General features: G+C 34.9%; 3 protein-coding genes and 1 long non-coding RNA gene across 6 annotated transcripts; 2 read left to right on the forward strand and 2 right to left on the reverse strand.

Moving 5' to 3' along the window:
• Window positions 1-100: 100 nt before the first annotated feature.
• Window positions 101-17184, reverse strand: LOC111489806 (probable sucrose-phosphate synthase 4). Of its 2 annotated transcripts, XM_023138185.1 has the most exons (15): window positions 17168-17184; window positions 6603-6834; window positions 5642-5731; window positions 4449-4669; window positions 4221-4284; window positions 3826-4025; window positions 3261-3741; window positions 2935-3072; window positions 2652-2783; window positions 2376-2552; window positions 2084-2137; window positions 1852-1914; window positions 843-1685; window positions 618-745; window positions 101-453 (listed from the first exon to the last, which is right to left on the reverse strand). In XM_023138185.1, exons 2-15 carry the CDS (start codon window positions 6810-6812, stop codon window positions 183-185), a joined length of 3072 nt encoding a protein of 1023 aa, XP_022993953.1. In that variant the 5' UTR covers window positions 6813-6834; window positions 17168-17184; the 3' UTR covers window positions 101-182. The 2 variants fall into 2 exon arrangements, with proteins under 2 accessions (XP_022993953.1, XP_022993954.1); XM_023138186.1 differs by lacking the exons at window positions 101-453; window positions 17168-17184 and having other exon boundaries at window positions 695-785; window positions 6603-7559.
• Window positions 4226-6594, forward strand: LOC111489812. Its single transcript, XR_002719441.1, has 3 exons — window positions 4226-4314; window positions 5663-5733; window positions 6007-6594. It is a non-coding gene; the product is annotated as an uncharacterized LOC111489812 (long non-coding RNA).
• LOC111489808 (eukaryotic translation initiation factor 2D) lies at window positions 10016-15256 on the reverse strand. 2 transcript variants are annotated; one of them, XM_023138189.1, is made up of 9 exons: window positions 14908-15256; window positions 14278-14389; window positions 13904-14094; window positions 13717-13811; window positions 13212-13634; window positions 12550-12658; window positions 11387-12032; window positions 10916-11050; window positions 10016-10393 (listed from the first exon to the last, which is right to left on the reverse strand). In XM_023138189.1, the coding sequence occupies exons 1-8, from the start codon at window positions 15040-15042 to the stop codon at window positions 10929-10931; spliced, it is 1833 nt and encodes a 610-aa protein (XP_022993957.1). In that variant the 5' UTR covers window positions 15043-15256; the 3' UTR covers window positions 10016-10393; window positions 10916-10928. The 2 variants fall into 2 exon arrangements, with proteins under 2 accessions (XP_022993957.1, XP_022993956.1); XM_023138188.1 differs by having other exon boundaries at window positions 10016-10407.
• On the forward strand, window positions 15819-27756 carry LOC111489807 (dynamin-2A-like). The gene is made up of 22 exons (XM_023138187.1): window positions 15819-16220; window positions 17218-17268; window positions 17390-17510; window positions 17906-17998; window positions 18572-18633; window positions 19559-19676; window positions 20023-20365; window positions 20973-21120; window positions 21989-22090; window positions 22217-22336; window positions 22622-22705; window positions 22857-22984; window positions 23166-23250; window positions 23383-23506; window positions 24522-24598; window positions 25037-25093; window positions 25736-25877; window positions 25980-26131; window positions 26323-26436; window positions 26548-26615; window positions 26728-26897; window positions 27028-27756. Exons 1-22 carry the CDS (start codon window positions 16059-16061, stop codon window positions 27243-27245), a joined length of 2739 nt encoding a protein of 912 aa, XP_022993955.1. The 5' UTR covers window positions 15819-16058; the 3' UTR covers window positions 27246-27756.
• Window positions 27757-27906: the final 150 nt, after the last annotated feature.

Raw genomic sequence — 27906 nt, forward strand, 5'->3', positions numbered from 1 at the left:
TTGCGACCGCTTTTCTGTAACAACATCAAGTAAAATGTTGCAAAATGCAATTTATGTTGTATTGTTTTTTTTTTTTTTTTTTAAATGAATATTGATGCTCTTACGAAAAGTGAAGTACATTCTTCTTATTATGGCAGTCACATCTTCTTTTTCGTTATTTACATATGTGGCAACAGAACAGGCTAATTGCTCTTGATCTCAGACACATTTAGTGCTGCCGAAAGATTATGAACGCCGTAAATGTGCTCTAAAATGGAAATGTTAGGGCTATCACGTGAGAAGGTGACTGTACATTCTCTGTTATAGCTGTCTTCACTCCCATGCTCAACAGAGCCTTTTAAAACAATGGTCTTGTGGAGGCCAACGAGCAGGTCTTCATGATCCGTATCTCCTTTCTCCCCAACGAACACGACCATTTTGGATAGATCAATTCCCCATTTGATTGAAAGGTACCTACCAAAATAGCAGGCATTTAAGTAATTTCTTTCTCGTTCTTTGTTTTCCTTCTGTAGTTATTGCAATGGTAATTCATTTTTATAATACCATTATTACTCTTATCATCATCTTTTTATTTTTTCTGTGGAGTCTTTGTTGTTTCATAATCAAAGGAATCTAACCTTAGTGCCTGTCTTCTTGATGCAAACAATGGTAGCACATTTAACCTTGATGCTGCTCGTACATAGACAATATTGCACCGGAGTCCTCGCATCCGCAGCCGTTGGTGAAGGTCTTCAGTCTTCCTAATCTGCCCATTACATTAGGATTCTCATGAGAAATGTGCAGTCCTAGGCCACAAATTACATTCGTCGAGTCAGTACAATAAAGCATATTTGAATTCTTACATTGGCAGTTGATTTCACATTGTAGGAGCAGCACCTTGAACTCCATATGCCTGCATGTTCCATTATGTCATCCTCGTTCCCACCTTCCAACTTAGCAAGCCTGGTCACCATCGATCTGATATTCTCTCCTGGCCATCTGTACTCAATGTGTGATTCATAATCTGTATCACCTGCTGTATCTCGCCATGGATAGTACAGCTCACTTCCACTATTGCATACCAACGCATCAAATTCTTCTATGCTTACTTGGCAGCATTTCAGTGCCTCCATTGTTTCTCTTAAGCTTGATCCTGTTAAAAATACGTATCCTATACTGCCTAAACCCAAGGCTGAGCCAGTTTGCATCACATTCTTAATTGTTGATTGCAAACTTTCAGTATACTCTCCATTGTTATTGTAACAATCTGTGGCTATTACAAATAGTCCCTGCCTTCTACCTGGATAATAACCTGCACTGTCATTGTTATGAGAAGAAACCATTTTTTTGGTAATTGCTTCAATAAGTTCCTTCTGCCGCATTGCATTGTCGAGCTCTCCATTGAACTTCAATTCTCCTTCGATGGAAAATCTTAATGAAAGATTTTCTACATCCTTTAGAGAGTCACTCATGGGTTCTTCTGGAATTGGTAGGCTCTCATGGCGGATGGTAGGATGGCGGTTACAACAGTGCTCAATGTGGGAGAGATAGTTTTTACAGTGTTCTGTCCATGAAAATCGGTGTATGTTTTTAAGGCTGTTCTTACGACATTCCATCCATAAGTTTTTGTCAGCAACCAGCTTCAAAAGGGCATCTGCTATTGCTTGGTGATCATGTGGATCAATGAGGAGTCCATTGTGTAATGCCTGAGAAGACATTAGTTTGATTATTGACAATAAATACAAATCTATGTAGAATCAAGAAGGATAATTATCGTGTGGCATTAAACATGGTACAAAACTTATTGGATAGTACAGCTAGGATTACGGATCCAGGCATACTTTAGGCAAGTTATTTTCTTGAAACGCCTACCTTCAAAATATCTACCGGTCCTCCATTTTTCGTGGCAACAACAGGTAAGCCATAGGCAGCTGCCTGCAAATTTAGACATGGAATCAACCTGGTAATCAGTTATAAAAGCATTTTTCACGTGAATTTCATGCTTTAGGAACTCTGTTTCTGTCTTTTAGATTTCAATTAAACATTATTATGGGCCCTGGATGAAGTTCATTCTAATCTGTGAATAGAAGTGTGAACTTTTTACCTCAATAAGAGTGAGGCCAAAAGGTTCGACCAAAGCCGGGTTGATGAAAACTCCCTTCAAAAGACAACGCCAAGAGGTACTATTAGAGTCTTAAATATCATTGATAGAATACTTTAGCAAAAACTTTGCCTATTCATGGTGTGTAGGTTGATGTTTTCTTTGTAACAGGTCAATTCTTGCAAAATTAGGCATACATTAACACCTTGGAGGGACAACAATAGCATCCTTAACCCAATTTTATGCAGAAATTTAGTTGTGAACTTTTTTCTATTTGTTAGCAGGGGAAGTTTACCTTTGTTTTTGCTGCCAAACAATAAATTTGGTGAACTTCAGATTGTTTATGGTGCTTGGGGTAAGCAACTTGACCGTATAAATCATACTTATCAAGGAGCTTAAGCACGGTTATCAAAACACTGGAGCTATTAGTAGACATTTCTTCAATATCATCTCTGTTACCAAGAATCAGAACCTTCAGCAAAGTAAAGAGTCAACAAAAGTTAGTCCTTATATATGGCTCTAGGCCTGCGCATAAGCGATGATAGAAGAAAGGGTGGGAAAATATTATTACCAAGTTGGCCAACTCCCGCAGGGCTTGACATTCTCCAAAAGCCTTAAGCAATGTGGTGACATTTTTCTTAGGGTCAGGACGGGATAATGCTAGTATCATTGGCTTGTGAGGATTTGTGAGAAAACGCATAATCTGCATCCAGTTTGTTCTATGAGATTCGTTAAGAAATTCTCTTACTTTGCTAAAGAGAAGAAAACTGGAAGTAATTTTATCAATCTGTACTATTTTCAATGAATTCAATTTTTTCAGGAATAGTACAAAGGATGAAAGAAGAATATGGAACCTCATTCCAGATTGGAGGTATATTTCTATTGTTTTGAGCTCTAACTCTGTCTGGTCCGATCAATGACTTCAGGTCTCCGTCGCTTTCCATTGGATCTTGGATTGTAACATTGCTGAAATCCATGCCTGGAGGTATAACCTAAGGCCGAAGGATGATAAGTATATGTTCAAGACAAAATATTCCAACCAAAATTTCCTATCTTCTTTCCACTATCATCTAGATGTGACGATGAAATAAATATATGGGTGAATGAATTTGGATTATGGCAGCTATTCTTCTTAATGCAAGAAAAGAGAGTGCTTCAAGAGGTCGCATGTATAACATACCACCATTCTAGGCATGGATCTACCAAGGCAGCTCACTCCCCGCTGCCTTCGAACCCTAAGCTTCCTCTCCAACTTGAGATCGAAACCATCATACAGTCCCCATTGTTTATCTATCTCTTGCCTTGTGCTAGTAACCACCATCTCAGCAGCGTCCAACCCCAACTCCTCTGCCCCAATTCTCCTGATAATGTTATAGGTTGCATTGATGTCCTCTTTTGACAACCTCCCTTGTTTAAGCAATTGTTCAAATTTGTTCCTGCCCAAAGAATGTCCTGTTAGCACCATTGGCACATTCAGTGCCCCAGACAAGTGAGCAGCCACCTCCCCTGCATCTGCATAATGACCATGGATGACATAAGGCCAAATTGGATTTCCTCCTGCAACTTCTTCACCCAAAGCTCTTGCCATGTTAACAATGTGGTTGAAAGCTCCATCGACAAATTCAGGTATGTATGGCCAGAGGGATTCTTTTGGTACGTATCTGTTACAAGATTTGCTTGCATGTTAATTGCCACAATTAGAATGTAAATGTTGAGGGGGGAAGGGAATAATATTTAGCACACACTTATCACGAGGTCCACATGGAATTCGAATAATGTAGGCACCACAGTTTCCAGTTCCGTCAGATGGGCACGACAACATCTCTACGGGCTCTCCATAACTGGAATCTACCTCAGGTGAGGAGATTTGTCTAGTTAGGAGATCAACACGGTGCACCCTTTTTGTATTGGCTAAAGCTCGAGCAAGTTCAACCACATATTTGACCTGAAATTAAAGAAGCTACAGGTAATGATAAATAGATAGTAGTTAAATGCTTTCGATATTGTAAGCTTTGTCATGCAGGGCCTTTCATTGCAGATGAGTATTTCTGAAGGAAGGAGATAAAGAGGCATGCTTTCTTTCCCTTCTACTTTTTCTGTATCTTATTGCTTTTAAAAGGACTTGACAAACTCATCATACCTGGCCACCCGTATCAGAATCTCTTCCAAGTTCCATATTTTCTCCTCGCACCAGCCCATGGATACTGGAAGAATCACAAACTTCACATTAGAAGGTACACATATTTATATCAGTTATTGCTGCACGCATTGTCCTCTTAGCTATTTAAATGAATTTACTCGGTCTAGTTGTTCTATTGTTTAAATCCTTGATGATCATCCATTGAAATTGGAGTACTTGAGTGTATACCTGATTAAGACAATATAAAGGCTTCTAGACTTTTCATCATCTGGCCAAATTTGAGTGTCAGAATTAATAATAGGAGTATCTTTGATAGACTCGGATATGTTAGTGTCCCCTTGCTCTTTTTCTCCCTCTGAGCCCTCTGAGAGATCGTCAGAAGCATCGCTCCGACCTTTCTCTCGTTCCAGTCGTCGGTTTGTTAGTTTTTGTTCATCATCCCAAGCTATCTGTTCGTGTCACATACCATAAGAATATTTGTAAGTGTAATATATGCTAGAGCCTATGACTAGTTTACATTGAACTGGAAGGATTTGGAGATGTAGGGAACTAAAAGGGGAAATTCTGCATGCACTTTCATAAACACTAGCTCGTAACACAAGTCTGCACTGTACTTGGTTAGGTCTGTCGTTAATAAAGTTCTCTCTCTTTTATTGTTTTCAAAGGCGAGTTTGAGAGAGTTAAAGAGCTTTTGGATGAAAGTTCTCAAAATTTGTTTTCAAAAACTGTTTTGCAACCTATTTTTTAAGAAACTTTTGTCCGTGTTTTTAATATTAGAAAATAATTTAGATTACGATAAAATAATGGTTATCTATGTTTTGGTCCCTACTATTTGAGTGTTTTTTTTCAATTTGATCCCTACTATTTAAAATATTTTAATTTAGTTCCTTGTCTTTTAAAAAATTTCAATTATACCCTCACAACTAGGAAGGTTAAAATTGACTTGTGGTAGATATCAGTGAGTTCTTGAAAATTTGAATGAGTTAAGTTCAAATTTAAAAAGGTTGCCAACTTTTAATAATTCAAGGAAAAATTGAATAGGTGATCAAATTTCTACCAATTCAATATAGTATTCCATTAGTATAATTGACAAATATAAAAATATGAGATTAAATTGAAAATTTTAAAACTTTGGACACTAAATTTAAAAACCACTGAAACATTAGGTATCAAAACATATATTTAGCCAAAAATAAAAACACCAAATTATTCTTCTGGTAGGCTAATAAGTAATACTGCCTTAAACTAACTTTAAACGATAATACTCGTTATCACTTGACTTGGAATTCAGTGTGTGAACAATTGAGTCTCTTGCATTTTCAACCAAAAAATAAAAACGTGTAAGATCATTCGATGCTAAACTAGGATGCATCAGTAATCATATATTTGCTAGAAGTATGAATTGCATATTTAACATTCACCTGCTTCTTCTTCCGAGCCAGATGCCAAATGCGCCAGCACATGTTCTCCAGTCTATTATTGCGGTCACGTGTATTCCTAGTTGCAATCACCTGTAAGTACAATCATCGCATAAGTTCTATTTCCCCTTTAATGATATGTTGGTATGGATTTCCATCTTAAACTTAATTCGTTAGGAGAAGAAAAATATCGAGAAGATTCATTTTTTACGATGGATCATCTTGACACTGTTATGGGAGAAATGTATTTTTTAAATATATTAACCGATAAAATTTATCCGATCTAGTTTAAATTCCTACAATATTATGATCTCATATTAGCATAAAATTTTGATTATTGATTAAAAGAGTAAAAAGGTTTTGGACAGTGATTTAACAGGAAGGATACAGTTTAGCTTACTGGATTGGGAAGTCTTATCATTTATCCAAGGCAGCTTAGAAATATGGAAGCTAAGCAAAAGGACTTTCGATTCATCAGGTACAAGTCTCAACCATCGATCTTGCGTGATTAAATTCCTACCTATTCTAGCATGCAATACTTGGATAATTTTTTTATTTCCTAAGCGGTAGTTTGCAATTAACTGTGAGAGCTAATAAAAAGGTTACAGTCATAATATTCCCCCATCAAAAAGTGGCCAAAAAGAGGTAAGTAAGAGTGGGGGCGCTGACGTTTCCTTGCTTTTAGATTAGAAAGGAATATATACCCTTATGTGTCACGCTGTCTATTTTTGTTTCTTTTTATTAACAGTTAGTAATTTGAACTTCTTTTCGATATAACTTAAATAAAAATAACAAAAAAGTAATCAGAACTTATGAACCAAAAAATGTTGAGGAATACAGTAGTGCATGTAAGTATAGTAATAATTTAAATCATGCATGCTGCTAATTGAAATAACAAGAGATATATGCAGAGAAGAAAGGGAGGGGGAGAGAGAGAGGTAATTAATTAATGTGTAAAGAAAACCTTGGTCCAAGTTTTGTAGAGATCAGACTCATCGAAGCTGTAAACGACCTCTTCAACGAAGTATTTTGTTGGACAAAACAGCTTCCCTTTCTTTTGTTTGTCATCAAACCTGGTAATTCTGTGCTTCCCTTCTTGTTTTTTGCTTGTCTTGCTTCCTACGTCCAGAATCGCTTCCAAATAGCCATGCAGCCATTCATTCCCAGCTGCCATTGTTTTCTCTCTCTCTCTCTCTGTAAATATATATATATAGCAACTTAACCAATATATCAGGTTGTATATATTTAACGAAGAAGAAGAAGAAGAAGACCAGGATTCTGCTCGCCCCAGCTTTGAATACTTGAGCTTCAAAGCTGCTCATATATATACTCTCTGAGAAAGGTATCGAATATCAAAATTTTCAGTTTTTTTTTTTTTTTTTTTCTTTTTTTCGTTTTCTAAGCATTTGCAAATCGAAGAAAAGGGCAGATTTGGTTCTGTTCTGTTTCTAAGTCCATTTCTGACGGCATATTACCCAAATAACCTTCTTATATTCTCCTTTTCAATTCTCCACGCGGAGTCCCGCAATTATTATTGTCCAAAATTCTTTTGCAAAGCCTCCAGAACCGTATGTATTTTTATATATATTTATATGGTCATATTCTATAATTCTCTTTCAGAGCCAAGCCTTTAAAGTGCCAAAGGAAAAGGTTTAGTGTTGCCTTAATTAACAAATTATTGAACAGAATATCCATGTGGTTTCACTTCATTTCTTCAGATTAGAGTACTTGAGAGATTCCTCACAAATTAGCTTAATTGATGTATAAATATTTATATCACACACACACACCGACCGTCAGATTTTATTTTGAGGAATTTAGTTTCTTTTAAGCGTGTCCGCACAAATTAAGTGTTCTAGTAAATAAGTTGATGGAATTATTCTCTTAAAATTGTGAGTTTGTGAGTAGTGATTTCAATATGTATAATCATCTAAATCTTTACAAAAAACTCTAAATAAAATTCTTTAAAAATGTTTTTGAAAGAAAATTGAAGCTTGTTCGAAAATGTAAATTTTTTTTCTTTAAAAAAAAAAAATAAAAACTAAAATAACTGCTTAAAAATTGTTTTTTGAATGCTCTTATATTTTAAGATTAAACAAAAAAAAAAGTGTGGATAAATAATTTACTTTTATGTTTTTAATTGATTAGTTTACGGAATAAATCATCTGTTATTATTCATATCGAAAGTATAATTTGCAAATAAACATTTAAACAAGATTTTTCTCTAAATTCCAAGAGTTGCTTGAAATTGGCTGCTAGATGCACGTAGTTTACCAACTAGTATTAACTGTTACCATAAATGAAAACCAACTAGTATTAACTGTTAACATAAATGGAAAAAAGAGAAGAAAAGTCTCCAAATTAAAAAGGATATTTAATAAAAACAATTTTGTTGAGAGTGGGATTTGAACCCACAGAACCTTAATCTGGCGCCTTAGACCAACTCGGCCATCTCAACTGGTTTGGAATATCCCACTTTCTGTATGAATATATTCAGTGTTTATAATACGACACGTATCCTACTCATTAATACGTGTACCATCAACATCTAGGACCAACGGTGGAGATGATTCCGTATTGCTTTTCGAAACTTTCGCTTTGAATACATATCTGCATCCAAAGGGGTTAAGTCCACATTATATGGTAGTATTACTTATTATCTCTATTAATATTAACTTCCTTTAAGGATGGTGTTATAGAACATTAAACACCTATTTATAAAGAGTTTTAGATATTATAGAAATACGAAAAAATATTTAAAACTTTCAGTTTTAATTATTTTCTTAGGGCATTAGATATCCAAGAGGCACCAGCACAGCACATGATCTCATATTTCTACATATTTTTCTATAAAATATTATTGGATCACATTTTAATGTGTCCCAAAAGGGTGAAAAAAGTTATATATAAAAGATTATACAAATAAAACAAAATTATAAAGATGGATAAAAAGGGTATACTTCCAACAAATTTGAAAGTGAAACTTTATTCATTCACTTATCCCTCTTGTTTTCATCTCTTTTATATGGATTGGTTCATCTCTTTTATATGGAATGGTTCATCTCTTTTATATGGATTGAACAATTGTGTTCATTGGATTATTAAAAATATTTTAAACTTTTAAAAGTTTCAACAATAACTTAGAATTTTATGATCTAAATTATTCTAAAATTTTTACTATTGGATTTTTAAAGAGATAAATGTTTCAAACAAATTCATTTTATCATCACACTTTTAAATTTGTAATTTTTGCAGCTATATTCATGTTAAAAGTTCCAAAGTGAGAGATTTGGGATTTATGACTTAATTTTAAATAATAATAATAAAAAATTATAAACAAATATTGTAATTTAAAATTTTAGTTGGGATGGTATACTTAATTGTAATAACCAATGTAATCTAGGAGTGGTCTTAAATTTTCTTAATTATTAAAAGACACAATACCCTAGTTTTAAAAAATATAATTAAAAATCAATTCTATAATTGTGATTTAATGAAATAAATGATAACATCAAATAACATGTGATCCAATAAACTTTGAGAAAATGATTTAATAAATATTTTGTGTTGATTGAAAGGAGGAGCCCACTTCTTCCTTTGAATATTTTGAAGTGATGGATGGGAATAAGAAGATGAATTCAGAGGGAGATAAAGGTGAGGGTACTTTTGTCATTGTGACAAGCTTAGTCAATGAGCCTACTAATATATAATATAAAATATAAATAATCTTATTCACTCAAACGTTTTCTTCGTTTCGTTTGTTGCCTATTTTTCTAATCAACGCCATTGGAATCGAATATTTTTACACAAATGGGATTAATTAATTAATTAATGGATTACTTCCGGTAATGTGAAATATTGGTCAAAAAGGGCAAAAAAGAACCATACTTTAGTAGTACCATTAGGTAAAGGAACGTCGAAATTAACTTCTTTTACCCTTACATATATGGATGAAAATTGATATATGAACAAAAACACTTCCATTTGTCATATTTAAATCTAAAAATATAAGCTTTAAAGTTATAAGTTAAAAGATATTGATATTAAAAAAAAATCCATAATGAGAGTTTTTTTCTTATTAAATTTAATAGTATCTAAACTAATTAAGATTTATATAACATTGTAAAAGTTTAAATCCATCCCAATGCATCAACTTAAAAAGATTTGTAAGATCATACAACTAATCGTAGACGTTATGCATGGTTCGAATCATAGATGTTATTCGAATCGTAGACAATGAATGGACAACGAAACAATTTTCACATTTACATGTTATCATCTACATTTTGGATCTAAATATTGTAATTATTTAAAGAATAAATTGTTCAAAAAGACAGACCTCAAAAAATAAATCAAAATTAACTTGGGATCATAAAGGGATAGAATAACAAGACCATTGAAATAACACTTCTGAGATAGTAGAATAACGGATATGATGAACTCATAAGTGTAAGAAAATCTCTCAAATGTTTGGCAAAAACATGTTTGGTTTGTCCTAAAAACATTTTCTTTAACACGGCCAAAAACACAACAGGATGAACCAAAACACTCAGTGTCCGTGAAACTTGCAACCAATTTTCCAGCCTAAAGACACAAATGAGGAATATTCGCTTCGTTGCATGAATCAAATTTTGATACCTCATAATCAGTAACTTCTATAATATCTTTGATTCAGGCCTTTACTTGCACGATGCGGCCGCTGGTATTAGCAGATTGTTCCTTGATATCATAAGCAGCCCGGGGTTGGGAAGTGACCTGTAAATATATAGCTGAAAGTAAAACAAGTGTCAACAAAGACTGCCTTAATCTTCATCAATAGACATCCCACATAAGTTAACAGTATACGTATGATGTGGAATATACATAATTAACATACTTTTCTCAAAGAGACAGGCACGAACACAAACCTTGTACACACAATTCATCTCGTACCCTCTCTTTGACCAGCTATTTATAGGTTTGTTTCATTTAACAATAACCACATCTTCGTTGTTATGTTCATTCTCATTTTTTAATTCATAACATGATCAACACCATTAGATTCAGATTTATAGCAAATGGTAGTAGGATATGTGTAGAAATTGTGCCGTGTTGGTGCAATCAAGTAATGAGATCAAGTCGAGCCCATTTGGTCATTTCCTTGAGTAATTTCACAAATGTAAAGGAGGAAGAGAAAGGTGCCGCTCTTAATACTACGGAAACACAAAAAGGTAATACCAACTTTTCTTTAATATTAACTACAAGCATCAAAATTAGTAGTAATCATAGAAGACTAACCAGCTCTGGCCTCTCATTTCCTTGTTTTATCAAGTACCTCAATGTACTTTTTTGAAATCCCATATTGTTCAACCAGATGTCTTGCCAAGTCATCAATGACTCCACCTTGGACCAAAACTTCATACCCTTTTTTACCTGAATTTGTTTATCCAAAATATAACAGGAGAATCAAAATAATTGAAAATTGCCTACTAACATCATTTGAAAGATTTTCCCATCAAAAACCCGAGAACAAAAAAATAGAAACAAGGAACAGAAGAAAAACCTATAAACTTCGCTACTCCATGTATTTCATGACATATTCATTTCCAAATGTCAAAATAAAAAATGCCGATATCCATGCAAATGCAAAATTCAACTTTTGCTTAAATGTCAGGAGTAACAAAACATAACTGGGATATAGCACAGCATAATGCTCTTGCATTAACAAATAAACTATATGAAAATAAAAATGTAGACAGGTCATATTACCAGGCAACTCTGCCACCGTTGTACTGCAAGCACACTTTTTCTGAAGTTCTGATGCCAATGCTTCAGCATCCAACAAGAATGTTTCCAACCCAGAAAGTCTTGTAACTTTCTTATTTCCTTGCCGTCGCTCTGTCATTATTTGAATGGTTTTTAATGCACCCTTGCGAACAACAGACTCACTTCCTCTTGTCACAACATGATGGGGTTGCATCCGGCTGATAAATGTTGAGCCTATATCTTTTTTATGAATTTCTGTTGGATATGTTGTTCCTTTTTTAATGGCCCCCTTGAACAGTGCATCACATAATATTGCATCCAAGACCACTTTGAACTTCTCAGTTGGTTTGTCCAACTTCTCTTTCTCAAGGTATTTGAAGACAATATCAGAGGCCTCCGCTGCAGTGTAAAGTTTGCTAGTGTCCGCCCCCACAGCAACAAAAATGGGATTGACATGCACACTTGGCTTGTATATCTCTGTTACTTCAAGCATTTTATTGGATGAACTTTCTTTTGGAGCATGATTGTCGATCTGATCAATTTTCTCTACCTGAGGCTTCTCTGGTTTAAAGGATGTGTAGTCTGGATGCTTACGGTTAACAGAGTACAAAACAGTCTCTTTTTTATGTTTGTCTTCCTTCACTGTAATCTGAAATAAATGAAAATATATTCAAGGCACAACGAGTGATATAAGTAAACATTTTGTTTTTGTTGCTTTTCCCAGATAAGAACCAAGATTTAGTTTAAGAATGAAATAATATGGATTAGATAATGTATCCAACTTCCAATTTGGTTAGTTATATTTGTTTCTATGATGAGTGGAAACCAAGAAATATGTATTTTCTTCGCAAAGATGGTGGTTGGCTATACTAACTTGCGTGCTACTTCACTAATCTTATATATTCCAACTGTTCACAGTTTGGCCTTGTAACATTTATCAATAGAAAACTCATGAAAGATTAATACTTAGAAGCATTCGTAAGTACATGGTCACTAAGGTTTGAACCCAGAATCTCAAATAGACCTGAATTCTGCACTAAACTTCATAATATACTATGGGATACCTGATTTCCTACTTTCCAATCTTGACTGAGCTTGAAGTTCAATATAAAGTTAGAAGTTCGGTTAAAAACTAAGAAGCTGAACAGAAGTAGCATGAAACATACCAGTCCAGTGGAGGATTTAGCTTGCAACCACTTTGACAATTTCTTGTAGGATGATTTCTTGATGTCTAGCGTCATGCCTGGAGGCCGACAATGCAATACATGATTTGACCTACATTGGGCCAAAAGTGAATGGAAAAAAATTATTTGATAGAGAATAAAATGATGGGTTTTCAAATTCAAAATAGTACGCACTCAAGCCCAGAACTTCTCTAATGATTTCACTTTAGACATCAGTCATTAGACGTTTTCAGGGGTGTTCCATTATCCCCCTCTCCATGGATTTGGTTCTTGAGTTGTATTACATCATTTTGTTTCCCCTTTTCAAGTATGATTACCTGTCTTACTTTCATGCCAATACAGCTTTTCGTTTAATACAAAACATTTGTTATTCTTTCCACAAATATTTTGAAAAAAGAGAAGCTATTTCTATTGCAGCAAATTAGAATACGAATCCAACACTAATAACAATGAAGTATGGTTCCACAGAGGACTGTTAGCCTTTAGCACAAACTTATAATGACGCGTAAAACATGAAGGAATTGTCAGTTTGGAACAAATATTTCATATAGAAAATATAAGAGGAACGTCTTTAAAAACTTAAGCCTTCAGGAAAAAAAAAAAAGCCTCCTATGTCAGAACAATGACACGTAAGAATTTCTCACCATAGAGTGCTCCCAGGAAGTGGAAAATCTTTGTCTTTCACTGTTGTATGCAAGGCTTGAAGGAGACATTTATCCAGAAGCATATCCACATCTTCAGTTGATAGAGTATGTTGCACATTTGATTCCTCGGGGGGAATATCATTTACAACGTTCAAATCATTCATATCAGAAACGATTTTATCAGTACTTGAATCTGCCTGTGCTGTTAGAGGGGTGCCAAGCTCATCAAGAACATCACTTGTAGTTTCATTGACAGATCCCCCAACTTCTTTATTGTTGATGTCATTCTGTTCATTATTTGAAGCTTCATCAGTACCTTCACAAGAGTTATCGGTTTGTGAAGATGATGCCAAAGCAGGATCTCCATATACGACATCTTCCAAAAAGCCTGCATTCGGAACATAATGACCCTCCACTGATTCCCTGAAAAATCAATTCAAGAGAAAATTGTGTCATTCATCAAGAATTGATCGCTCTGTTCCTATGCCATTCTGATCAATCTCACCAAAGGGAATCCCTGTAGTAGTGTAGAATTCTCAGAGCCTTTCCGCGTAAACCCGCTTTCAATGCTTCAGTGCTACTCATGGTGGTAACACCAACCTGCATGAGATCTTTAGGTTGACTAGAGTTCTAATTTGTCTTTACAGCCAAAGTTAAATTGCAGAATGAGATCAAGTTTCAGTGAAACTTACAGCAATAGGAGATGGATTGCCAGGGACTTTCACAGCCCATGGTTCCCCAGATAAAAATGAAGGCAGCCCTTCAGCAGGGACATGAATACCAGGGAACATCAAGTCTGCTCCTCCAATTACAAAGCGAGAGACCTCACCCCCCTTCAATAAAAATGCAGGCAACAACTCTGGTACCATCCAGAGTGCAAAAACTACAATAGAATTGTGTGTGTCACTAAAGCCAAGAAGACCGAATCAATATCATCCAGATCTAAAAATAACCAAAATTTTGTGAAGGAAAGCTTTCAGAATCTTCATAATAATTAGTAGTGACGGTGAAATTTTCGATAGAATCTTCTGGTGTAAAAGATAAATTCTATAAAAGGATAAAATACCTGTGGGGAATACTTCAGTTCCTCTCCCATCGACGTCAAAAAACATAGGAAAGCCTCCTTCTAGACTATATATGTGGACACGATTTTGGAACTTGGCAACAGACAACTCGACCTAAAACATATTAACTTTGGATTGATAAAATGAAATATAGGGGATATGATAATTACTAAAGAAAGAAAGAGAACTCTATGCTTGGGAATGATAGAATAAACATGATAGCTATAGAAGGGCTTTAACAATATATACAAAGACGCCAAGAAGAAGAAGACCCTAATCTCCCAAAGGTCCTCTGTACTCTTCTACACAATCTGCTGCATTTTCTTTAAAATTGAGCTATCTAGTGACAAATTCTTCTCCCTCCACGAAATGAGTAAATATTTATTGCAGAAATAAATGATGTTTAGTTTGGTAGCTACCCACGCACGGTTTATCGCAATGCTAATACCGAAACTTTTTTTTCAGGTAGATAGGAATATTGGAGTGCAAGATTGATCTGTGAGGAATTAGACGCAAGTGATATTCGGCGATAATTTCAACTAAGAACAAAAAGAAGAGTCGAAAAGGAATCAGGTGAGCTATTGTCATAATCAAATTAGGACATATAAAATCGATTGGAAATGCAAAAACACCTTAGGAGGAAGCAAGACATCGATATCGGCATCGGAAGCTCCGGGGAACCTTCCTTTAACAGTCCTCTTCAGCTTCTTCCTGTCTGCACCAGATAATCTCTGGTGTAGCTTCGCTTCGGCTGCCTTCTTGAACATATCGTTTCTTAATCCTTACTCGTTCTAGCTGCCGCAAGGGGGACACTGGAAGAACAGGCGGTGAGAGAGCACCGTCGCCGTAGCCGTCGCCGTAGCCGTCGCCGATGGCACGATTCTTACAGAAGCAGACAACAACGTTACCTTTCGACTGCGGAAACAAGCATACGCGTTCGGAAAGGTTCTAGGACTCCAGAGATGGGAGAATGTTAGAAAAAAAAATATAATAATAATAACAAAATTGAACATTGAACGGTGTGATGTTAGCATATTACTGAGTTGCATCCAACGGTGATTATTTTTCCTTTTCCTTTTAATAAATATATCAAAAGTTTATAAATGAAATTCACGTAAATCTAAAAATTCATAGATTAAAATTATAGCTTAACATTAAAATTAAATCTAGAAAAAGATAAAATGTAAGAGCTGGATTATTTAAGTATTAAAAAAAAACACACACAGGCATCTTCCCCATAAAAAGCTCAGACGTTGTCCAACAATAAGGCTTATGAACTTATAAAAGCGACCTTATTTTTGTGGATCTTTCGTTTTTAAAATCACTAAAAAAACAAAAAAACCAATTATAAAACTTTGATAAATATTCTATTTTTTAGTTATCATTTCAGTATCATCTTAGGTGAGAAAGGCGAAACTTGAAACAAATCGAATATTATTTTTAAGGATTAAATAAAATAAATTATGCTAATTTCATGGAAAAATACGCAAATAATAATATTAATAATAGCAATAAAAACGAGGGAAAACTGAAACGCGATCAATTTATTTGTAGAGTTAGAAAATAGTGGAGAAAGGTGAGAAGGGGAGTCTGTAGGATTTTCCCTGTTTTTGTAACCATTCGACCAAGGGAAAGAAGCAAAGATTATACCGTCATTTTTCTAATTTTCTGGAGGAATTGTGCTCAGAGATCTATCTTATCACCGAGCTTTCATTGAATCGATCCACCTTTGTGTTAGATCCAACTGCATTATCACCTTCTGTCCGTCCTTCCTCATCCTTCAATGGATTCGGTGGAGGCTATCGAGGAGCTGGCTCAGTTGTCGGACTCGATGCGGCAAGCGGCGGCTTTGCTTGCCGATGAGGACGTCGACGAAACTTCCACCTCCGGTGCTTCTTCTCGTAGGCCTTCCACTTTCCTGAACGTCGTTGCCCTGGGGAATGTGGTAAGTTCACATCTCTTCTGATTCGTTATCCAAATACATTCTGTAGCTGTGGCATCTATTTACCATTTGCGCATGCATTGTTCATCAAATTCCCGAAAATTTTACCTGGAGCGGGGATCCTATCTGGATTGGATCATAGGAGTTTCACTCGTAATATTTTTTTTTTAGAAATGTACGGCTCCAGTTATTGAGATTGGCGTTTGGTTATAATTGGAGGAGATGTACTACTTCCTCGTGATCGGGACACCTGCATTATTGCAAGGCCATTGGACATTCAAATCTGTTTCCATGAGATCGAAACCATGGATTGATATATCGATCTACGTATTCCGTAATATCCATGTATCTATTGAAAAAGCGTCGATATGTTTAACTCATTAGCGCTTCGAGTTTCTAGACCACTTGGAGAAGCGATGAAATTAGCTCTGCTTCGATAATTTATAATTCTTCTATAACGTCGTTCGTAGTTTTATATTTTAGGGATCACTCGCAATAGAGTGCTTCTTTCTGCACATTCCATACTTCTCGAAGTCTCATGTATGGTCGAAGGCATTCAAGTATAGATTCGGAAACATCCTGAAGAGTAAAGCAAATACTCAGTCGATCAATGTGTTGTAGTGATGAAGAAGTTCCCATAAATATGGAAATAAAATGACATGGAGTTTCAACCATCACTTGAAATTGAGTTGGCATTGGATACAATGTTCGCTTTATCAAAGTTCTTTGGTTATTGTGTTATAAGCTCCTACATTTATTTCACTTATTATTTTATTACAATTTTCTGTTGTTTTGAATATTGGAAGGAGAATATGCAGCACTTAATTGAATTTCTGAGTAATTATCTGGCAATGGACAGCAAAGCAATAAGCCTGCCGTTTTAATTGCATCTTGCTACTCAAGCGCTTATGCACTGCCATGAAAACTGTAGCACCTTACCATTGGTCCTGATTTCTCTCTCTCTCTCTCTCTCTTTTTTTTTTTTCTTTCCATTTTCCAGGGAGCTGGTAAATCTGCAGTTTTAAATAGCTTGATTGGACATCCTGTGTTGGTAAGTTGGATTTCACATGTTCTCAGAACCTACATTCAATCTTCTACATATACAACTACAGAAGTGCCAACATTAAGGTCGTCACTTTACTGAGTTTATATCCATTTTTTTTCTGTACCAGCCAACTGGTGAAAATGGTGCTACTAGGGCTCCCATAAGCATTGGTTTACAGAGGGATGGCTCATTGAGCAGCAAATCAATTATGTTGCAGATTGACAATAAGTCTCAGCAAGTTTCTGCGAGTCAGTGACTATAATAGATACTCTATTGGCTTCTATCCAAGAGTTACTGTTTTGTGCTTATGTTTCATGGATGGTTTGATAAGTATTTCTACAAAATTTGATTGTTACATTGTTTCCTTTTCTTACTTTCCTATAGACATTATTTTCTGTTCAATTTTTTTCTTTGAAAAATAGAGCTTGCACTTTCAGTTATTAACACCAGTTGGTTGTGAATCTTTTTATTTTTCTTTCATGTTTTTGGAAATCACCGTCTAACATTTTGTGAACTGATAGTGTACTTGACGGTAATTTTTTAGTTATTGTTAATATTACTTATATATTTTTGGATATAAGTTCAACTAATCCATATCTCTCTGCTTATGTTTTTTTTCCTTATTTTACCTATATTTATGCAGGTGCTTTGCGACACTCTCTACAGGACAGATTGAGTAAAGGTTCCTCTGGCAAGAATCGAGATGAAATCTATTTGAAGCTTCGCACTAGTACAGGTAGCTCATGAATTCATGATTAATGGCTGACAATTTTATCATGGTTCTAGTTTCAAGTGTTTTTAGTGAGTGATTGCATAAGCTGTGTATTAGTACTGGGCAGAAACAAAGATCAGTGGTAGTTAGAAGTGCTTGCACATGTGGTGGAATTGTGATGGACACTGGCGTATGTATGACAATAAAGCAGTATAATGATTCTTCTACTCGTTTCTACTAGAGTTTAAATGTAGGCTGTTTAGAAGTAGCTTTAAAGTTCTTTGGTTCAAGAAATTGAAAACAGTTTTCTGATTCAGAAATTGACTTGAATGATTGTCCTTTGGATATTCATTATCCAGAGGTAGAAACATATCTTATGAAACACAAAGCAGCATCCTGGTTTTATAATGTTTTTTTTTTTTTTTTTCTCTTTTACTATTAAAGTGTCATTTAGTGTCTAGCAACTCAAAATTTTTATCATTATGTATTTAACAAAATAACCAAAGGGAAATAAAGGTATGGGTACAAGAAACATCCTTCTAATAATTGATGCTTTAGTGTCCCTTATGTAATTGAGTTTACAATTCTTCCTCTCAGCACCTCCAGTGAAATTGATTGATTTACCTGGGCTTGATCAGCGAAGTGTGAGTGAATCAATGGTAAGCACAAATTACCCTTCAAGGAATTGTCATCTATCGAATCTCTCCATCTCTTATTCCTTCGTTTGTACATTTAGCCGTAGAATGAATTCTTTGATAAATTTTGTTATTAGTATCTAGGGGTGTAGTATTATCCTTTCTTCTACTGTAACTTGTTATAATTTGACCATTTTTTAAATGTAGATCTTAACAAAATTTTCTTTATTTAATTTTTTTCTTTTAACATAATTATTAAAATTTCCAAGATTCTCTGATTTTTAGAAATTGCATAAAAAACAATTCAGATGATTTATGATTGGAGTTATCAAGCATGCGTCTCACTTATTTGTTGTGTTAGGAAAAAATAACAAAGAGAATCACTAAATGACAAAGAGTCCACAAATGTTATTGGAGGGTGAGAATTCTCTTAGCGAACTTATTATAGCATGGATGTAGATTTTCCTTCATTTGTAAGGTGAGCAAGATAGTGGATGGCGACTTCTCTATCTAAGAGGGAGTCGTGTATTGAAGGGCAAACTGCCAAAGAATGAAAAAAGAAACAGAACAAATAGATGGGCTTGGAAAGTGGCATGCTAACCTCAAAAGCTTCACAAGGAAATTACTGGAGAGGCTCATTTAAAGCTAATTGGTGATTTGTAAACAATAGTGTATCGTTAAGTTGACAAATGTGGTAAGACAGATAGCTCTGCTTATCCAACAAATGTTGAAAATTTTATGCATTAAAATCTAATAAACAATACATGATAAATTGATTAATAAGTAGAATAACTCTTGCAATGCACCACGCATGATCCTTAGAAGACAGTGAATATTTTGATTGGCGGTATAGCAATTTTAAAATGAAATGCCCCTGAGTCACTGTATTAAATTTGCTTTTCTGTTTTGGTCAAATGGTTTTAGTGACGGATAATTTTTTTTTGTACAGATTAGTGAATATGCTGAGCACAATGATGCCATTTTGCTTGTCATTGTGCCGGCCTCTCAAGCCGTTGAGATTGCTTCAACTCGTGCCCTCAGACTGGCAAAGGATTATGACAGTGAAGGTAAACTACAACACCTAGGCAAATTAGGATGCATGTGCAGTTTTGCATCTTCTTAGGGGAGAGGTCAGGGAGGGGATTATTATATTTTTCTTAATCCTGTTGCTGCAGTAAATCTTGCAACTTTTGATTTTACTTTTGTTGTGGAATGTAGGCATTTTCATCAGAGTTAGTGGCCTCTTTTTCTGGATGCATCCTTCTCCTTCTTGACTGTTTTTTTTGTTTCTTTTAATTGCACTTCAACTGACATTATTTTGGTGTCCGAGTCCTTACAACATTATTATGAAACATCTCCTCCTTTGCCATTAATTCTTTCGTTGTTAAAATGAATATATCATGTTGATTGCAGGAACTAGAACTATTGGGATAATTAGCAAAATAGATCAAGCTGCTTCTGATCAGAAATCTCTGGCTGCTGTTCAGGCTCTGTTACTAAATCAAGGACCATCAAAGGCTTCAGATATACCATGGGTTGCTTTGATTGGTCAATCTGTTTCTATTGCTTCTGCACAGTCTGGTTCTGTTGGCTCTGAAAATTCTTTGGAAACTGCCTGGAGGGCCGAGAGCGAAAGTCTGAAATCCATACTGACTGGAGCCCCTCAGAGTAAACTCGGTAGAATTGCTTTGGTGGATGCTTTGGCTCATCAAATTCGGAATCGTATGAATGTCAGACTTCCAAACCTATTATCAGGGTACATTCTTTTAAATGCTACATTATCAATTATTTTTTATCCACAAATTTTTACATGGCCTCTAGATGCAGTGGGTTACATTTATGTATGTGGTAAAAAAAATTTCCATTAAATTTTATCCAATTTTTCCCATCCATATTTTTTTAATCAAATTCCAGTTGCATGACTAGGTCATATGAATTTGTATTACTGTTTTATGTAAATGGTTTTTTCTGTTTTATATTAAAGAGCAATCTCCAACTTGGAATCTTTTGAAGTTTAGGAATTTCGGGTCTTGGTAAGGTTTGCATCTCTAAAGGTGGCTTCGTTTGTAATTCCCTTTTGTGACTTTCAACTCTGTCGGATCAACGGATTGAGGGGTTTTACAAATAAAAATAATTATTTATATTTAATTATTATTAAATGAACAAAATTTAATTTTGTGAAAAATTATATTTAATTTAAAATTTGACAATGTAATCTTGGGTTGTTAAGTTGAAGAATGTGATGATTGACCGATAAAGACAATTTATATCTTGATCTTCCTCCACAAGGGATGTTGATGTTCTTCTCTGTTAACTAACTGGATTCCTGCTTTCTATTTACTTCTTAATTTACTATATGCTAGGTTACAAGGAAAATCTCAGATTGTGCAAGACGAGTTATCGAAATTTGGTGAGCAAATGGTGGAAAGTTCTGAAGGGACAAGAGCTGTAGCCTTACAACTCTGCCGTGAATTTGAAGATAAGTTTCTTCAGCACATTGCTACTGGTGAGGTGAGTGATATTAATTTTATAATAAGTTCTTTGTAATTGCTCTGGTGGAGGCCCATTTGTGGTTAGTTTAGCAATCTGCATGGTAATTTAATTCTTGTTGCTGCTCCAACTTAGCACAATGTAGTAATATGAACTTCTTTTGTGTGTCCGTGTGACACAAATCTTCTTAGTCCCGAAAGGCCCATGTTAATGGACAAGAAAATAGGAGGAAAAATATTAAACTTTCTGTTCTGGATGAATTTGGACACCATGATGTAATCAGTTGCCTTCACACATGAACTTTATTTAATGGAAATAATGGAGACTTTCAAACTCAATTATGAAATTAAAATTAGTTTTATATAGTACTTGGCTTTCTGTCTCTCGTTATTTCTTAAATAACGGAATGCTATTCATGTATATTTTATTTTCCATAAGCAGTAAGAACTGGTAAGACTTTCCTTACGTTTAAAATTAAAACTAAAATTAAAATGTTTAATGGAAATTGAGGTTAAATTGTTTATAAGCATTCATTGAAACATTATTTTAATAATAATAATAATAATAATAATAATAATATTTTTTTTTTTTGTTTTTTTGTTTTTTTTTTGTTTCCGGTATGTTTGACTGTGTTTCAACATGAGATTTTGTTAACTACAAAAAAGAGAAAGAAACAAAAAATCCTCAGCTTAATGTCATTTCTAGTCCAATATAGTTGTGACAGTTTCATCCTTTCATCTAGTTTGTGTGATAACCCATAAACGTTTTCTTCTAATATAAAATAATGCTAAAGTCTGAATGATTATCCTCGGTTCATACATCAAAGTGGTGCAACAATTTCTTTGATTAGCGAGTTTCAGTAGCTCCTCATGATGATTTCCAATTTTAGGGTGCTGGTTGGAAAATTGTTGCTAGTTTTGAGGGAAACTTTCCAAACAGAATCAAGCAGCTCCCTCTTGACAGACATTTTGACATTAACAATGTGAAGAGAGTACGTTTATGTTTGCCTCTTTTTCTCTCCAATTCTATTCTTCCGACATTGAATTTTTTGTTTTGCATCTAAGTTATCTTTATTTTTTGTAATCTTTACTTATTTTCTTTGATTATTTTGCAACAGATTGTGTTAGAAGCCGATGGTTATCAACCATATTTGATATCCCCTGAAAAGGGTTTGCGATCTCTAATAAAAGGTGTTTTAGAACTTGCAAAAGAACCATCACGTCTCTGTGTCGATGAGGTAAATTCCCACTTGAGAAGAAGTTCAATTCTCGTGTCAAGTGCAAAATTAAAGAGAATTTGCATGTTAAAGTTTGTGTATCTGTCCTCTTTTTTGCACTTTCATGGTCTATATTAGGGATTGAACTGCTCACCCGTTTATCAGACTTTTTATTAAAAAAAAGGAGTACAAGTTTGTTTTCATCTACCTTGCCAAATATGTAAAAAGACATCTGTTCATCTTTATGTAGTTTATCTTTTAGTTCATTCTGCTACTTACGGTATTCTTGCTTGGCTGGTGAAAAAGGTCCATCGGGTTCTAGTGGATATAGTTTCTTCTGCAGCAAATTCTACACCAGGTCTTGGAAGATACCCGCCTTTCAAGAGAGAGGTATGACAAACAAATTTATCTAGTTTCTGATGTCATAGTGCTCTTTATTTTTCTAGAATAGAAAAGGGTATACGGGTATAGCATGATCAAGCTGCAATTGTTTGTGGCCTTGAGACTGTATATATGAAAAGTATTATCAACTTTCTTGAAGATCGTGGCTATTGCAAGTGCTGCATTAGATGGATTTAAGAATGAAGCAAAGAAAATGGTAGTTGCTCTTGTCGACATGGAGCGAGCTTTTGTGCCTCCACAACATTTTATTCGATTGGTACAAAGGAGGTACTTTTAATATGTTCTTTAGCTTGCATATTAATTTCCTCAATTAGTAAACATTAGTATTATTGAACATTAAAGGAGTGAATAACTCTAACCAACCTTGACCTAATTTTTCCTCAATCTATATAATTAAAAACCTACCATTGAAAACTCATTTTGTTGCATTGTATGTTGCATGAGTTAGGATGGAGAGGCAACGTCGTGAGGATGAGGTGAAATACAAATCATCGAAGAAAGGTCAAGAGGCAGAGCAAGCAATATTAAACAGGGTATTTCTTCTCTTATGATTTGAGTTACAGAAAATTAATATTTGATTTTTTATCACTTTTCTATGCTATGCTTACCACAAGCATCTTCCTCTTTATTTTCCCCTTTTCTCTTTCCTCATATTATTTTGTCAGGCTTCTAGTCCTCAAACTAGTGGAAGCCTGAAATCAATGAAGGAAAAGCCAGGCAAAGAGGACAAAGAAGTACAGGAAACTTCTGGTTTGAAGACTGCAGGTCCAGAAGGGGAAATAACCGCCGGTATGTATATGTGTACTTAACAGTTCTGCACATTGTTAGCAGACCTCTCTGTTTGCTCTCTCATGCCATTGACGGCCTCTACTTTATAGAATTTGTAATTTGCTTAAGCTATTAAAATGTCTAATCTTGTTCTGAACCTTTTGCTGGAAGAGGAGCCGAATTAGGAGAACACTTGAGTTCTTAATATATGCTAGTAGCTGTAATTTTGTCGCTTTGGTTGGAGACTCATTTAGGCCAATATGCTTCCAGACTCAAGTCTTAGGGAATTGATGAAAGTAGCTAATGCTTGAGTTTGATTTTTTTATCAGTATTTTAAAAGAATGAAAAATGGTCTCAAGGCTTTCTCTATCGAAGAATTGAGTTGTAAACCTCCATTTAAATCTAGAAACATAGAAAGACTCGCAAACATAACAAAAATGTATGGGTAAAATATTACTAACCGTAATGATTATATAAATGTTAAAGAATCTAAAGATCATTCAGAACATTATTATTTTATCACTTATAGAATTGTTTTCTTTATTTTATATCTTCAATATTTTTTTGACGTTTGGTGGTTTTAGTAATGGGCTAGACAATTCTGTCTCATGGTATATTACATTGCATTGGGAGCTTTATAACTTTGGAGGATGGCAGAGAATTGATATTATTCTAGTGATTTTATGAGGTCAAAAGACAATTATGCTCTTTTATGGAGGCACAAGCTTCCTTGATATGAAGCTAAAAATTTGAGCCTCACTTAAATACGTGCATCAGGCCATCCTAAAAAGCTTTCTTTTTTTAACCTTTATTATCTATCCTCTCATTTGAATAGTTTCTGTCAGAAAATTGTTTGTTTGGTTAAACACTAAATTACCTTTATTGTAAGGCTGAATTCAAAATCTGAAGAATGGAGTGGATGTTGAAGGTTTACATTATTGGATAACTGGAATATTGGAATCTAGTTCTTGGTGAAGGTGTCTGTTTTGATTACTATTTCTACACCCGTTAACTTTGAAACTTTCAAATATTTTAGGTTTTCTGTTAAAGAAAAGCGCTAAAACAAATGGATGGAGTAGAAGATGGTTTGTTCTAAATGAGAAGACGGGAAAGGTATGTGTACTTTTGTTATATAATTTCTATAAGCTATTATGTGCAAGTCTGATGGCTAAAAAATGTTAATGGTAGATTTATCGTTTCCATCATTCTATTTGACATGCACATAATTTCAATGACTCATAACGCTGGTGTTGCTATATCAAGTATTCCGTTTATCATGTCAGCTTATATTTTTTAAAAATTAACTCCACGTGTAGTAGCTTATGGAATTTTATTGGCAAGTACTAGTTAAATCTTATCACTATATAGTTCCAATAACAATGTTGTAATGCTCAGTATGAAGTAGCTGCACATGTTTAGGTGATAATATTTTGATTTATCTGCAAGGGAATGTTCTGATATTTTTGTGTAACCGTTGCTGATTATCTATCCTTTTTTCATCTAATCTTTGCTAGAAGAGTAGTTCTTACAAATTTTCCTTTCTTATGTCAGCTTGGTTACACTAAGAAGCAAGAGGAGAGACATTTTCGTGGTGTGATCACTTTAGAGGTATGAAGAATCATTGGTATAGAGATTGTCAAGTTTTTCTAGTTCTAGATGTGGTTAGTTTACTTAAATTGACATAGAAAATCAGGTTGAAGGATATAAAGCGTGTTTATATTTCAATAAGAGATAGCTTTTATTAATTAAATTAAACAATATAATTGAAGGGGGGAGGTCCGGGAATTCATCAGCAAAGGTTAAAGGTTAACCTAACCAAGTTAGAAAAGTTACTCCTAGTTACAGCTTTTATAGAACAAAAATTGTATTTACCTAAAATCTGATCATGCCCAAAATCTTTTCCGACGCCCTTGAAAACTTCAATTTTTCTCTAGCCAAATCTGCCAAATCTGCCAAATTTTTGAAAGAATATTGATCATATATGTTTATCCTATTCCTTCTTCTCTGTTTTAATGTTAGTAGTTGGTGTGTTCAAATGCATTTCACATTTATAGGGGTAATTAAAAACTGAGGATTGAACGATTTTGTATCAATAGGTAAATATGCATGCTTGCTGTGAAAGAGAGGCTGGGCGGGAGTTTTGGTCTCTAATTATTTTTCTATATTCAATATGTTTTCTTTTTTCTTTTTTTCTTTTTGCTTGGTATCTTGGTCTAAATGTTAGTCTCTCTGTTATAAATAATTTTGCAGGAATGTAATGTTGAAGAGGCTTCAGACGAGGAAGAAGCTTCTTCAAAGGGTTCAAAGGATAAGAAAGCTAACGGCCCAGATTCTGGAAAAAGTCTCGTGTTCAAGATCACGAGCAAGGTTGCATATAAAACTGTTCTTAAAGGTTTGTTCTCTGTTAATTTTTCCAGTTATTTGGCAATTGGCTGTGGAACCTTCTGTTAACTTGTTTAGTCTTGCAAGTTATAACTCATTCTTTCCTTTTCAGCACACAACGCTGTTGTCTTGAAGGCCGAAAGTATGGCTGATAAGATTGAATGGATGAATAAGATAAGGAATCTTATTCAACCTTCCAGAGGACAGATGAAGGGTCCTGAAAGTGGTCTTCCATTGCGGCAGAGTCTTTCAGAGGGTTCTCTTGTAAGTTACCAACTTGCATCTGTTTCTTTGTAGCAAATTTTTGTATGACAATGACTTCTGAGGAGTCATCATGTAATTACATTTTGTTCTTAATTGTCCAATAATCCATTTTTTAAATTGTATATTATATAACTGTTAATTTGGAAGAAAAGCAAGCAGCTGCTTAGAAACTTTGATTTCATTTGATGAAGGATACAATGAGTAGAAGACCTGTGGATCCTGAAGAGGAACTACGGTGGATGTCTCAAGAAGTACGTGGCTATGTTGAAGCTGTCTTGAACAGTTTGGCTGCTAATGTCCCAAAAGTAAGCTTCTGTACAATCAGTTTACTCTGCTTACCAGTACGCCCCTCTATGCCGTGCAATGGATTTTAATTTAATATAATATCTTGCTGGTTGATTGATCGAACTGAGCAGGCAGTTGTGCTCTGCCAAGTTGAGAAAGCCAAGGAAGATATGCTAAATCAGTTGTATAGTTCCATCAGGTTGAATCCAATTCTTCTTCTTCTTGGCGACATTTGTTAATCTTTTAGTTCTATTCTCAGACCTCATATGCCTAATAATGACTTCGAAAATAATTTTGTTGTTCTTCGGTAGTGCTCAAAGCACACCAAGGATAGAGGAGCTACTTCTCGAGGACCACAGTGTAAAGAATAAAAGAGAGCGCTGCCAAAAACAATCATCTCTTCTTTCTAAATTGCTACGTCAACTCAGCGTACATGATAACCGAGCGGCTGCTGCAGCCAAATGGTCCGACAGTGGCGCAGGTATGCAGTTACTACTAGCTTGTATTTATGCTCTTTCCTATATATCTTTACCGTGAATTTTACTTTACACAGACTTCTTCCGTTGAGCTTGATTTTTATTTCTTAAATATAGAAATGTTTATCTTTGCAGAAAGCAGTCCGAGAACGAGTGCTCCATCAGGTGAAGACTGGAAATCTGCCTTCGACGCTGCGAACTACAGTAGATCTTCATCCAATGGTCACAGTCGACGTTACAGTGATCCAGATCAAAACGGAGATTTGAACTCACGTTCAAGCTCCAACAGTCGCCGCACTCCGAACCGGATGCCTCCACCCCCACCGCCATCTTCGGGTTCAAAATACTATTAGCTGCACAGAGTTTAGACTATTTTGACAGTTTCCTTATCTTCATCAATATTTTTTTCGTGAGGTGACACCAATGCACACCAGAGTTTGGGTACTTAGTCTTCTCATATTCATATCTTTCTACTAGAGTCCAATACCAATACCAATACCAATACCGGGGCGAACAATAGATTTACATTTGGAACCGGGAAGGAAGGTTTGGCGTGTACATAGAAATCGAAGTTCCATATGCTTCTCCAGAGTTTCGCCTTGTCCTACGCTCGGATATTTGACTTAAAAAAATATCCTTGAAATCTACCAATATATTTCTTCACATTCCTATTCATGTCATAAGAGATGCTGTTTCCTTCATTATTATTATTGTTTGCACCAATTTTCGGACACTAATGTATTTGTCTTGTGGCGTTAGTGATTCCATCTCAAATGTGCACTCTCCTTTGATGGCATTGTAACAATTGTATACTCCATTTAAATACCAGTCTTTTCAATGGTTTAAATTTAAATGCTCTGCCCATTTTCCCCCTGTTTGGATTATTGTCCCTTTCTGTTATTGTTTTGGGTAAATGTACCTCTACAATTGGAGGGATGATATACTGATTGTGATTAGTTTGTGCATGTTTGGTACCTAATTCCATAAAGAGCAACAGCAAATGTTTTTATCAGC

This window comes from Cucurbita maxima, unplaced genomic scaffold, assembly GCF_002738345.1.
Source record: "Cucurbita maxima cultivar Rimu unplaced genomic scaffold, Cmax_1.0 Cma_Scf00014, whole genome shotgun sequence".
NCBI classification, from domain to species: domain Eukaryota; kingdom Viridiplantae; phylum Streptophyta; class Magnoliopsida; order Cucurbitales; family Cucurbitaceae; genus Cucurbita; species Cucurbita maxima.

What these genes read in the sequence shown, in the direction of transcription:
- LOC111489808 (XM_023138189.1), bottom strand. Translation starts at nt 15,042, where the DNA reads ATGTTCAAGAAGGCAGCCGAAGCGAAGCTACACCAGAGATTATCTGGT. An exon ending in ATGTCTTGCTTCCTCCTAAG is followed by an intron (nt 14,390 to 14,907) that starts GTGTTTTTGCAT and finishes AATATGTTTTAG; the next exon opens with GTCGAGTTGTCTGTTGCCAA. An exon ending in CTTCCTGGGAGCACTCTATG is followed by an intron (nt 12,659 to 13,211) that starts GTGAGAAATTCT and finishes GGCCCAATGTAG; the next exon opens with GTCAAATCATGTATTGCATT.
- LOC111489807 (XM_023138187.1), top strand. Translation starts at nt 16,059, where the DNA reads ATGGATTCGGTGGAGGCTATCGAGGAGCTGGCTCAGTTGTCGGACTCG. An exon ending in GAAGCTTCGCACTAGTACAG is followed by an intron (nt 17,999 to 18,571) that starts GTAGCTCATGAA and finishes TCTTCCTCTCAG; the next exon opens with CACCTCCAGTGAAATTGATT. An exon ending in AGCACATTGCTACTGGTGAG is followed by an intron (nt 21,121 to 21,988) that starts GTGAGTGATATT and finishes TTCCAATTTTAG; the next exon opens with GGTGCTGGTTGGAAAATTGT.
- LOC111489806 (XM_023138185.1), bottom strand. Translation starts at nt 6,812, where the DNA reads ATGGCAGCTGGGAATGAATGGCTGCATGGCTATTTGGAAGCGATTCTG. An exon ending in TCTACAAAACTTGGACCAAG is followed by an intron (nt 5,732 to 6,602) that starts GTTTTCTTTACA and finishes TTGTACTTACAG; the next exon opens with GTGATTGCAACTAGGAATAC. An exon ending in TACCTCCAATCTGGAATGAG is followed by an intron (nt 2,784 to 2,934) that starts GTTCCATATTCT and finishes AACTGGATGCAG; the next exon opens with ATTATGCGTTTTCTCACAAA.